General features: G+C 38.2%; 1 protein-coding gene across 2 annotated transcripts in view; it reads right to left on the bottom strand.

Moving 5' to 3' along the window:
- Window positions 1-1,656: 1,656 nt before the first annotated feature.
- Window positions 1,657-13,290, bottom strand: part of TAFA4 (TAFA chemokine like family member 4) — a 200,712-nt gene continuing 189,078 nt past the window's right edge. Inside the window, exons 5-6 of one of the 2 annotated variants that reach the window (XM_019711725.3) lie at window positions 12,216-12,340; window positions 1,657-3,041 (exon numbers count right to left, since the gene is read on the bottom strand). In XM_019711725.3, coding sequence (XP_019567284.1) covers window positions 3,030-3,041; window positions 12,216-12,340 — 137 coding nt within the window. In that variant the 3' untranslated portion in view covers window positions 1,657-3,029. The remainder of the gene's footprint in view (window positions 3,042-12,215; window positions 12,341-13,290) is intronic. The other variant, XM_074313251.2, reaches the window with a different exon arrangement.

The raw sequence follows: 13,290 nt of genomic DNA on the forward strand, positions 1-13,290 counted from the left end.
AGTGTGGACATGAGGGAACAAGGGCTCAGTGTGGCTGCATCACGTCTTCAAAGCCCCTGGAAACCCACAGAATGTGCTGGGGCCACATCTGCCCCATGCAGTCTCCGAGCAGAGACTGTGCAGCGTGGGCTGGTGTTCTGCCAGTGTAGACGGTGGTGTACATGACCTCAGAGATTTTTATAGTCTACGTCCAACCACTGAGCACTGCAACTTTTCCCCCTATTACCCCAGGCCAATAGTCTCCTTTAAATAAATAAAAAAGCAGGCAGTCACTCTTTTCAATTCAAGTAGAAATTAAATAGTGAATATTTTACCCCATGTTACAATAATAGCAGCACGACACTTTTCATGAGTGTACTGGAATATTATAAGGTAGTGGCAGACAATGCAAGTGCTGGAACAAACCAATCTGACCCTGATAAAGCAGAGCAGATACCAGCCAGATCCTAAGACTAGCGCAGCTCCCTGACAGCTAGAACACAGGACAATATACGTTATTTTAAAAGTACTCAAAGGAAAATAGCTCTATAATTTCCTGTCTGTTTCATGATTCCTCACCATATATTTTCCAATGGGAACTACCTATGTGAATATAGGCAAGTTTAGTTTTATTGGGTCCTAAATTCTTTTATAAAATGGGGATATTCATCAGCCCTCCCAGGTTGAGAGCAAAAACGGATTTGTATATAAGGGTGGATAGTTTCCCCAACAACTCAGGGGTTCTTGGGAAGTTTCATTAAGTGTTTGTTGAATTTAATGTATGAACAAGGTTCCACTTTTCCCAGGGCAGGTACTAAAAAGGTATGTATGATTTAGAGCAGGAAATCGGGACCTGAGAGGGAGCTGTAAAACCTCACTGGCTCCTTTGGTGAGACCCAGGCTGAGTCGGCGCCCAAGCTGAGCAGCTCCATGTTTTAAGGTATAAGAACTGAAGGGGTCTCGTCTTGAGACCACACATACCACAATTAAAGGGCCTCATGCTGGCATGACTGATACCCTCATGACTCCCTCAGGATCTTTGCTTTAAATTCTGGAAAATATAGAAAAGTGTCCTACAGAAAAAGACTAGGAATGATAACATTAAAATGCTTCTCATGAAAGTCCCATTTCATGGCTAACTTTTGAAAGAGGTAAAAAGTATACTTTGCAGCAATAATGGATGAAACGGCAGCTTTGATACCTGCCATTTTCCCAAATGGACCATTTATTCCCTGGGAGTAGTTTACACCCTAGAAATGTACCTCAAGGTGAAACAGTGTCATATTTACTTGATTTTATTTAGGATACAAGATCAGATGCTTGCGCAAAGACAATGTGCTATAAAATCTACTTATTATTTTTTAACTCTTTTCTTACAAAGGAAAGTCTTATACTAAAGGCAGCAGAGTATGCATAAAACATCATGAATGTGCCTAAACTTAATTAAACCTCCCTAGATTTAACTCCTTAATACTACATGGTTTTGGAGAAGAAATAAAGTAGCAATCTATATGTAAGTCTCAAGTTTTCCATATAGTTCACATCCCCAAAGTTAAATATCATTTTTTAAAGTTATTTTTCACTTTTGCATTTAAAATTTGCAAGCCTCGGATGTCAACACAAGGTAATAAAATAAGCACCAAATCTTATAGTATGCCATAAGCCATCAACAGAAAGAATTTTTTACTTACTTTACTTATTCTTTACTTAACAAGAAACAATTCTTGTTAAGCATCCAATCAGTCAAATTCAAACAAAATATAGCAAACAAATGGATATCACCTATTTCCATTCCTTTTGCGAGAATAAAATGTTACTATTATAAACATTATAGTAATAGTTTCCCCATAATTGTGAGAGCACAGGGATAATAGTGCAAAAAATAAGCTTTGGGCATTTCTTACTATATATAAAATCTATCCCATATTATTATAGTAGTGTGTGTTTTAATAACATTATGCATTTAAAATCTGGGTCAGTTGCTTTTCATCTGTAGTGTTTTTCTGCATGACAGCTTTCTAAGAATATGTGGAGACACATCAGCTACAAAAATCATTAAACCAAGAAAAAAATGACTCAGATTTTACTTACATTTAAATAAAGTTATTAACAAATAAGCAGGTAAAGAGCTAACTTAAGAATAAATCATTTACAGTCAAAAATTCAGCATTTCAAGACTCTTGTCTAGGAGTTAACAAAATATTTTAATATAATTGACATAAACTGGACCTAAGAAATCACCCTTGATCTAAACAGAGACTGTTTTCTATGTTAAATGTTTTCTATGACTACACATTAGCCATAAAAATCCCAACAGGTTTTATTTCTTGGTAAATATGTCATGATAGAGCTTTGGTTATAAAATATCAACGTTCATATGCTTTCTTAGCACTCAGCAAAATGGTGCACTGAAATTAAAATGCTTACATTTTATTTCTCCTAATGTAACAATGGAAATTAAAATACAAAAATTTTAAATCAAAAGCAAAAATAAAATGCATACACAATAACCCCAATAAGTTCTGCTATTCTTCAATGTTTATAAAATAAATTTCCATGACCATTTTATCAGAATTCATTAACCTACATCCACAAATATATTTGCCAAAATGTTTTGTTATTTAGACCCATTTCAAACCACTTTAATGCAAAGGCTAAAGGAAAAGTTCAAAAGAGGAAAGAATGAGGACCGTGTCAAACCTATGTCCACATTGAGAAAGAAATTGAAGACCCAATATTCCTTTAGTGGTGATCCATTCTGAAGTCTGTGGTTTGTTCCTCCAGCATTTCTTAGAGGTATGTTCCTTGGGATCTGGATAGGATGTCAGTTGTGTGGCAGCCTGTGGTTACAATTCAATGTAATAAAATCATGAAGAACAGAGGGGAGGGCTGGGACCGTTAAGTGAAAACTCCTCCTTACAGCACACATATGCACGTATGCTGTTGCTGGAAATCCAACACAGTTTTCCACAAAGTGGCCAGGACATTAATTCAAACGAAAGAGCTTGGCGTCTTGTAGCTCCTCCAGAATTGAAGCACACCTCTCTTTGCTACCGTGTTACCTAAAACAAATTAAATAAGTGAGCATTCAATGCCTCATACCCACCAAAGATAATCCTTCCTGCCACTAGACGCATATGTCCCTGCCCGTGTCATTGTGTAGGGTATAGCAGTTTGCACCTCTATCCATAACCAACATCACCAAATCAATTTTGAATTCTTCTTGACATTTCTTGTTTTTAGGTTGCAAAGAAAACATGCATTGATGGGACTGCAAATTGGTGCAGCCACTCTAGAAAAGAGCATGAAGGGTCCTCAAAAAATAAAAAATAGAACTACCATATGACCCAGAAATCCCTCTTCTTCCAAAGAAATCCAGAACACTAATGAAAAAGATATATGCATCCTTATGTACACTGCAGCATTATTTACAATAGTCAAGATATAGAAGCAACCTAAGTGTTCATCGATAGACAGTTGGATAAAGAAGAGGTGGTACATATATACAATGGAATATTACTCAGCCATGAAAAGAATGAAATCTTGCCATTTGCGTCAACATGGATGGACCTAGAGAGTATTAATGCTAAATGAAATAAGTCAGATAGAGAACACCAAAAAAAAGATGCCAAAAAAAAGGTATACACATTTTAAGATAACATCTCTTAAAACATGTATACATTTTTTTGGCACCTTGGTATATAATTTTACTTGTATGTGGAATCTAAAAATCAAAATAAACGAGCCAACAAAACAGAAACACACTCTTAGATACAGAGAACATTTTGATGGTTGCCAGATGGAAGGGGGTTGGGTGGCTGAGTGAAAAAGGATTAAGATGTACAAATTCAAAGTTACAAAATAGTCTCAGGGATATAAAGTACAGCACAGGGAATAGAGCAACAATATTGTAATAACTATGTATGGTGCCAGGTGGGTACTAGACTGTCAGGGACATCACTTCATAAATTATATAAATGTCTGACCACTACGCTGCACACCTGAAACTACTATAATACTTAATGTCAACTGTAATTGAAAATATTTGTAACTTTTTTATTAAAAAAAAGAAAACATGCACCAAGGCTTCTACAACATGGTGTTATGTGTCCCAGCTTTGTATTTTGTGGAGCTATAAAAATCCCATCAGACTAGGTACATTCATGGCACGTCAGGTTGACTGAGCGTGCTCTGTAAATGGTGCTCAGATTTTGTCAAATGAATGCTGATTAAAATCAGCATATGTCAAGATGAAAATGTCGCCTTTGTACCTTTTCTAATGTAGTTAACTTGTATTTAAAAAAATACATTATTTTATAAAACTGCCATATGGACTAGCAACATACCTCCATTAAAGTGCTTTTTTCAATTCCATTTTTAAATGCCCCAGTCTCATTATTTATAATCTAAGAAAATAGGTCAGCAGTTTCTATAGTTTGATTTCTTCATGTAAGAAATTTTACACATTAATCAATACACCAACTAGGAAAAAAAAGTTTAATACTTTAACATGTCTACACCATGAAAATATTTTCAAACTAAATTATATTAGTTGATAGCAGTCATCATGCCTGGTCTTTAGATCCAATCAGGTATTTATTCAAACCTCAGATTCACTATTAACTGATAATGGCCTTTATTTATGTATTCTACAATGTAATAGCTCTTCCGTTTGTGCTGGAATACAGCAACAAAACAAAAACCCCATCCTCATGGAGCTTACCTAGAGTACGGGCTGGCACACTTTTTCTCTCCAGGACCAGACAGTAAATATGTTCACATTTGCAGGTGTATAGTCACTGTCACAACTACTCAACTCTGCCTTTATACTACGAAAGCCGCATGGATAATACAACCCGCAAACTAATTGGTGTGGCTTTGTTCCAATAAAACTTTATTTGGACACTGAAATTTGGATTTCATATCATTTTCATATGTTATGAAATGTTAGTTTCTTTTTTATTTTTCCAAGCACTTAAAATTGTATATCTAACCCACCTTAGCTCACAGGCCATGGGCTGGATTTAGCGAGCAAACCATAGCTTGCTGATTCCTATTCTGGAAGAAAGGATGGGACAAACAGGCAAATAAGTAATATGTCTAATGTGCTATGTGCTATGGAGAAAAGTAAATCAGTATAATGGAGAAAAGAAATATTGGGGCAGGGACGGTAGATGGTTACTGTTTTATAGAGATTGTCAGAGAAGGAGATGTTTGAAGAAACACTTGGAGGAAGAGAGGGAGGGAGCCCTGAAAGTCTTGGGGGAGAGCATTCCAGGTGGAAAGGTAAATGCAAGGGGGACCACAGGTCAATGCAAGATTTTTGGCCTTTCTCTGACTGAGGTACAAAGGTGAGACAAGGAACTCATGGCAGATGGTATCTTTTTGTTTTTTATTAATTAAAGTTTATTGGGGTGACAATTGTTAGTAAAGTTACATAGATTTCACGTGTACAAATCTGTGATACATCATTTATATATCACATTGTGTGTTCACCACCCAGAGTCAGTTCTCCTTTTATCACCATGTATTTCATCCCTTTTACCCTCATCTACCACTCCCCTACCTCCCTTCTCTCTGGTAACCACTAAACTATTGTCTGTGTCTATGAGTTTTGGGTTCTTCATTTGTTTGTCTTGTTCGTTTGCTGTTTTCAGTTTTATATCCAACATATCAGTGAAATCATATGGTTCTCTACTTTTTCTGTCTGACTTATTTCACTTAGCATAATAATCTCAAGATCCATACATGTTGTCGCAAATGACATTATTTCATCTCAAAATGGATAAAAGACTTAAACATAAGACCTGAAACAATAAACGCATAGAAGAAAACATAGGTACTAAACTTGTGGACCTTGGGTTCAAAAGCTAAAATAAATGAATAGGACTACATGAAACTGAAAAGTTTTTGCACAGAAAAATAAACCATCAACAAAACAAAGAGGCAACCAACCAAATGGGAGAAGATTTTTGCAAACAACACCTCCAATAAGGGGCTAATATCCAAAATATATAAGGAACTCAGGGGCTAATATCCAAAATATATAAGGAACTCATACAACTCAACAACAAAAAAACAAACAACCCAATTAAAAAATGGGCAAAGGACCTGAACAGACATTTCTCCAAAGAGGACATACAAATGGCCAATAGACATATGAAAAAATGCTCAACATCACTAATCATCAGAGAAATGCAAATCAAAACCACAACGAGATACCACCTCACCCCAGTTAGAATGGCTATCATCAACAAGACAAATAGTAACAAGTGTTGGAGAGGCTGTGGAGAGAAATGAACCCTCATGCACTGTTGGTGGGAATGCAGACTGGTGCAGCCGCTATGGAAGGCAGTGTGGAGGTTCCTCAAAAAATTATGAATATGATTACCGTATGACCCAGCAATCCCTCTCCTGGGTATCTACCCAAAAAATCTGAAAACATTTATCCATAAAGACACGTGTGCTCCAATGTTCATTGCAGCTTTATTTACTGTGGCCAAGACATACAAACAACCAAAATGTCCTTCGATAGATGAATGGATAAAGAAGATGTGGTATATAGACAATGGAATACTAGTCAGCGGTAAGAAAAGATTGCATCTTAAAGGGATCACTTTGGATGAAGTGATGAAAGGGGAAGCCAAGAGAATGTGTGACAAACAGGATGAAGAATGTGACAGAAATAGGGATTAGCCTTTGGCTTGAAAAACCTGATGACTGAATCGGTCATTTTCTGGATACGGAGGACTGGCTCGCTTTGCCTTAGTTTCTTCATCTGCCTAATGTAAAAATAGCACCCGCTCCCTTCAGTTGCAGTGAAGAATGACTGAAACATGTGAACTGAATTGCATGGCCCAGTGCTTGTCATGTGGTTAACATTCAAGAAGGGTGGCTGCTGCCATGGTAGCTCTTTCCAGATTGATCATGTGTCTATATATGACCTAACAGTGTTTACAGTCAAGTACTGATCTGCATCTAGGATGGAATTCTCAAAAGCATGCTATTTAAGGAAGCTCATTCTCCATGCCCCGCTCATTTTAGAGGCGATCTACACTGAAAGTTGGATCAGATAAATTAGGATTTATTTTCCTGTAAAACTTTCATTTTGCTGATCGTATAAGGAAGGTTCATCATTATTTGGAATTTTGGTGGATAATGGTTGCTAACATGCCAATATTAGCTTCACTCACATGTGACATGGTACCCTGAGTATTTTAAGCTCTGGCTGTAGGAATCAGGGGAAACAAGACTTCAGGGTAAAGATGCCATCTCAGTTGTACCTGGAAAGACAAGTGGAATTTTAGAAGAGAAAGGAGATGGAGAAGAAAGCAATGGGGTGTGGAAATACATGGCTTACTAGGTGAGTGTCAGGGAAGGCCCATCCCCAAAGTGCTTATACTCTGTATTTTCGACATATTACCAATGGGGATTCATGAATGGTCTCTCATCAGGAGGGAACCTGGGCAGGGAGTTGATTCTGGTGGCACAGAGAGCAGAGTATAAGCCAATAAAGGCTCAAGCCGAGAGCAGGTAGGGAGCTCAGTTAAACCAGTGGCTCCTGCATGTTTGTTCATCAGTCACCACAACCATTTTTTAAAAGTATGGTTTTCTAAGCCCCACCCCAGGCTCACTAGACTAGAAGGTCATGGAGGTGGAGCTCAAAGCAGTGCATTTTTAACAACTGCCCACAGTGATGCTTCTACAGCTACTGATATCAATCATTATAACATTGTGGTACAAGAGGATGAGGATGGCCCAAGGTGGTAGCCCAACAGACAGAGAAAGGGATCACTTAGAGACCATCTGTGGACAATACCAGGAGGACTTGGTCATCTTAGATCTTGAGAGTGATGGCTGTGTTGAAGAAACACCCTGTTTTTTAAATTCCTAACTTCTACCTTAGATTTCCAATATAAAATATTAGAAACAATTAGACACTTTGAAGAACAAAATGATGTTAAGAAGATCAGGTAGGATGCTTGCAAAGAGCTACTAAAAAACATATACTATTCTCTAAAGCAGAATTTTTCAGTCTCAGCACTACTGACATCGGGAGCCAGACAACTCTGTGCCGTGGAGGCTGCCCTGTGCATTTTACGGTGGTTAGCAGAGCCCCCCGGTAGGTACCCATAACATCCCCTCCCTAATGTGTGACAACTGAAAGTGTCCCCAGACAGCAAATAGCCCTTGTGGGAAAATTTCCCCTAGTTGAGAACTGTTCTAGAGACATAGCTCTTCACCCTTAGTAGATGTTGTAAAAGTAAGAACATTAAAAAACTCTGAGAGCGGATGGGTGGCTCGCTTATTTAGAGCGCGAGCTCTGGGCAACAGGGCTGCCGCTTGGATTCCCACATGGGCCAGCAAGCTGCACGCTCCACAACTTGGTTGGAGCACGTGCTCTCAGCCTCAAGGTTGCCGGTTCGACTCCCACAAGGGATGGTGGGCTGCGCCCACTACAATAAACAACGGCAGCTGGACCTGGAGCTGAACTGCGCCCTCCACAACTAAGATTGAAAGGACAACTTGACTTGGATGGAGCTGATGAGTCCTGGGAAAAACACACTACTGTTCCCCAATAAAAAGTCCTGGAAATACACACTGTTCCCCAATAAATTCCTGTTCCCCATTCCCAATAAAATCTTTAAAAACAATCTGGAAGTTCTTGATATTTAATATGATTTACTTCCATTTTCAAACCACAAACGCCATGGCAAATGCTTGGCTTTTGTACAAAGACCATGTCATGCACTTGCGAGGAACGTTAATACTGACAACTCAGACAAAAAACTAACTCTTTACCGTAGAGAATGCAGTAAAACTCAGAATTAAGAAAATGGAAATTGAGGTAGGACGACAGAGAGAGAGTTATATTTTTCCACAAGAAGTAATAGCTGCACCCTTTCTGGGGACCTTGAAAACTACACAGGCAGAATAAACTCAATGCCAACCTTCTATGCTTTGGGAAAGACAAAATGACTGGTTAGGGAGTTGTTCCCTCTCATCTTCATATCTTCATCTAAGCCTATTAATACCTCAAGTTAACTGCTAACTCTTTTCATATTTGCATGTAAATGGAAAATAAAATTCTGACATAGGTGGTTTACTGTAGACAGACAATCTTACCTTTTGGCCCTTCTATGCTTTGTTCTGCATGAACAGTTTAAGGAAAAGGAAAATTATTTTGTTATGTATTTAACACCCTCTCCTTTAGGGTGGTAATTGCTCTACCTTTGTAGAGCTGCTATCTCACCAGTGAAGTAAGGTCAGGTGGTTTTAAGAAAAAGATGTAGCTTCTGTGGGCACCAAGCTCTTCACAGAAGCCAGTCACACCTCCACAAATGACTTGACTGTATGTGCAGAAGATCCAAAAAATACATAAAACGTTTTATGCAGTTCAAGTCACACTGACTCAGATTAATAAAGGAAACAAAGTTTTATAACTTTGAGATTATTCTCAAGTGGCTTATCACTGAAAAAAAAAAAAAAAGCAGCTAAGCATCACAATAGCTTAGGGAACTATATTATGTTTCTACAACTCTTCAAAGTGCCAAATGAAATGTCACTACTGTTGAGGACTTAGCTACAGCAAACTTGTATTCCCAGCACTCAGAGCCAAATGCCCCCAAAGGTTTGCTTCCTGCAAATGCCCTCTGTAACTGTACATAAACGGAGAGGGAATCACTGTAGCAAGAGGCTACTTAGACATATTCTTTTCCAGTTCATAGCTGGCTTGCACTCATGATCCTGTTTCATATTTATATGTAAAAATCAATGCAAGCATAACCTTCTGAAATGTTACTTCTTGGTCTACAAGAATTACAGTCAGTAAAAGAAAAATTTATCATTGATGGATGTAAGTAAGCTCCTAGCTCGTTGGTAACTCCAAGATTTTCATTTGAGCGGTTAGGGAATATGGCTGAAAGGGGCCAGTAGCAAAACGAGAACAGAATTAGTGTAAGGCAGGGTTTGCTTAGCGGGCACACTTGGGTTTACATAGATTGGGATTTCATTGGGATCGGCTTAGAGGAGGCACTGATAGAAATGATGGAGTGTTAACCTCCTTCCTCCAACATGACTCCGTGAACTTCACTGCCCTGGATATAAACACATGTATCAGGTCATTTATCCTGGTCCTCTTGGTATCACTGACAAGGGCAAGTTAGATGATAATTGCAATTAATAATTGGAAATAGGCTTGGTTTTGAAATTATGCTCTAAATAGATAAAAAGTAACTTAATCAACTGACTTAATATACTATTGATAATTTTTGGTATGATAATATCAACAAAAATTTACATTTACTTTAAAATTTATTACAAAATATATTATTTTCCATGTTTTTAAATATCTTTTATTATATTAATGGCATATATTTAAATATTTACCTTATAACAACTTATTCTAATATCTCATGCACAAAATGAAGAGAAGAATTCACCTGCTTTTGACCTCAGTAGTTGAAGATGAATGAGAACTCTGTTTAGTAATTCAAAATACTTATAAAGGGAGAACCGTAAGCAAGATGAGAAGCCATTCAATAATCATTATACCTCCTGAGGGGCCAAAGTTCAGAGAGAAACCATAACTATAGAGTCACTCCATTCTAGTCTGTCTCATTCTAATATCACAGAATGTCCTGTTTTACTAATTTTCATTCAAAAAATAGTTAATGAGACATCCAGTGAGCTCTGAGACCATCAGGGTAAGCAGAAACAGACATGATTTCCCAGCTCTGCTTTGAACAGAAAGCTCTAGGTCTGAACAAATAAGTACAGGTGACCCTTGAACAACACGAGTTTGAATAACATGGGTCTACTTACATGCAGAATTTTTTCAATAAATACCTGTAGTGCTTTCTATCTGCAGGTTGGGAGTCCGTGGATGAAGAGGGCCGACTGTATGCAATTATCTATCTGTTTTATATAAGAGACTCAATCATCAGTATATTTGGGTATCTGTGGGGCTCCCACGAGACCGAGGGACCACAGATTTTGAGGAAGTCAAAAGTTATACATGGTTTTTTGACTGCGTGGGGGTAGGAGGTGTGTCAAGTTGTTCAAGGGTCAACTGTATACCCATCGACGCAAAATATAACCATAGTAAATGCTCAAAGATAAAGGGGACACGAATCCAATCAGGGAAGTGTTCCCTGAAGAAATAATGGTAAAACTAGAAATAAAAGGAGGGTAACACATTCCATGAAGAGCATATTCCTTTAAAACTGCAGATACCCATGTAAGAGGGACTAACAGCCAGCAAAGACGGCTAGAGCAGAAAGAATGGAGGGCAGGTAGGTTGCCCGTTGACTTATTAAGATCCTGACAGGCCCAGGCTAGTAGACTAAGTAGCCAGAGGAAACCAGTAGAAAACCTGGGGGCTGACTAGCTTAGAAGATTCACGTTTCACGAAAATGAATGTAATCATCGTATGAAGAACAGGCTGACCGGGAGCAAGAGCAGATGTGAGGCAGCAACTCAATAGTCCAGAGGAGACACCGGGTGGGCCGGACAGAGGCTGTAAGTACAGTGATGCAGAGTCATGCAGGGATTGGGAAGTCACAGTACCACCGGCAAAATAAATATTAGACATGGGAACATAAGGAAGAAATTGGATTTCTGGCTCAAGAACTGGGTTGACAACTGTGTCCTTCAGAGACAGGGAGAACTGGAAAGAAAACCATTTGGGGAGGAAACTTTTGACTCGAAAGACTTGAATCAGAGTCTTCAACATTAAATCTCCTTACAGGCATACATATTTCCACTTTAGTAAATCATCCATCTGTAGATTCTTGCCATGTCATTTTGATACACTAGCTTGTCGACTCTTGTAAACTTTTATTAATTAAACTTATTGGGGTGATACTGGTTAAGAAAATGATATAGGCTTCAAGTGTACAATTCTATAATACATTATCTGTATATTGCAGTGTGTGTTCACACCAAATGTCAAATCTTCAGTCACCGTATATTTGACCCGGAAAGATCTGAAATTAACTTAGCAGCCTTGCCTGAAATAACAAATTCACCCACCAAGTCACTGCTCGGTAAAATCTGACATAAAGGGTGATGCTGGGAAGAGGGCTTTTCCAAAAGGCCAAATACGGTAGAACTGCCCAACCAGGTTTACCAATATAGGTAATGTTGTTTTCCTGATGGCAGCATAAAATGAAGGGGAGAACCCCAGAGTTAATAATGCTGAAATGAAATCACCGTTGTGTTTTGTCTATACTTGCCTTCGTAGTTTTGACTTTGTTGCCACTGCTACAGGACCAACCTGAGTAATCTGGCAGCACTTTACAATCCTCTCCTTCCAAACAAGGATGCATGTGACACCACCATTTCTGAATCACGATAGATGCTGGAAAACAAAGGCCAATTAATGTGACACTGCTCCTGCTTTGTGGACAACACAAAGCTCAATATAGATTAGTACGTGGACTTCAAAGATTGCTAATAAGAATTAGTTTACCACAAGTAAATTTAAAGAATCCAATTAGCCATACACTCTGCAAATAAGTTTTTTTCCCTGTAGTTGACTAATTATAACATAGTGTGATCTCAAGCTTCAAGGTATGCCTGACTTGATTTGAATTTGGCCATGCTAACTTTTTGTTGTTGTTGTTGTTAATTTATTTTTTAAATTTATTGGGGTGACAATTGTTAGTAAAATTACATAGAGTTCAGGTGTACAATTCTGTATTACATCATCTATAAATCCCATTGTGTGTTCATCACCCAGAGTCAGTTCTCCTTCCATCACCATATATTTGATCCCCCTTACCCTCATCTCCCACCCCCCACCCCCTTACCCTCTGGTAACCACTAAACTATTCTCTGTGTCTATGAGTTTCTGTTTCTCATTTGTTTGTCTTGTTCTTTTGTTGTTTTTGGTTTATATACCACATATCAGTGAAATCACATGGTTCTCTGCTTTTTCTGTCTGACTTATTTCGCTTAGCATTACACTCTCAAGATCCATCCATGTTGTCACAAATGTTCCTATATCCTCTTTTCTTACCGCCAAATAGGATTCCATTGTGTATATATACCACAACTTCTTTATCCATTCATCTATCGAAGGACATTTTGGTTGTTTCCATGTCTTGGCCACGGTAAACAAAGCTGCAATGAACATTGGAGCACAGTTGTCTTTATGTATAGATGTTTTCAGATTTTTTGGGTAGATACCCAGGAGAGGGATTGCTGGGTCATATGGCAATTCTATTCGTAATTTTTTGAGGAACCTCTACAATGCCTTCCATAAAGGCTGCACCAGTCTGCATTCCCACAACAGTATATGAGGGTTTC

Source organism: Rhinolophus sinicus, chromosome 5 (genome assembly GCF_057876585.1).
Source record: "Rhinolophus sinicus isolate RSI-liver-muscle chromosome 5, RSI-T2T, whole genome shotgun sequence".
NCBI lineage: Eukaryota > Metazoa > Chordata > Mammalia > Chiroptera > Rhinolophidae > Rhinolophus > Rhinolophus sinicus.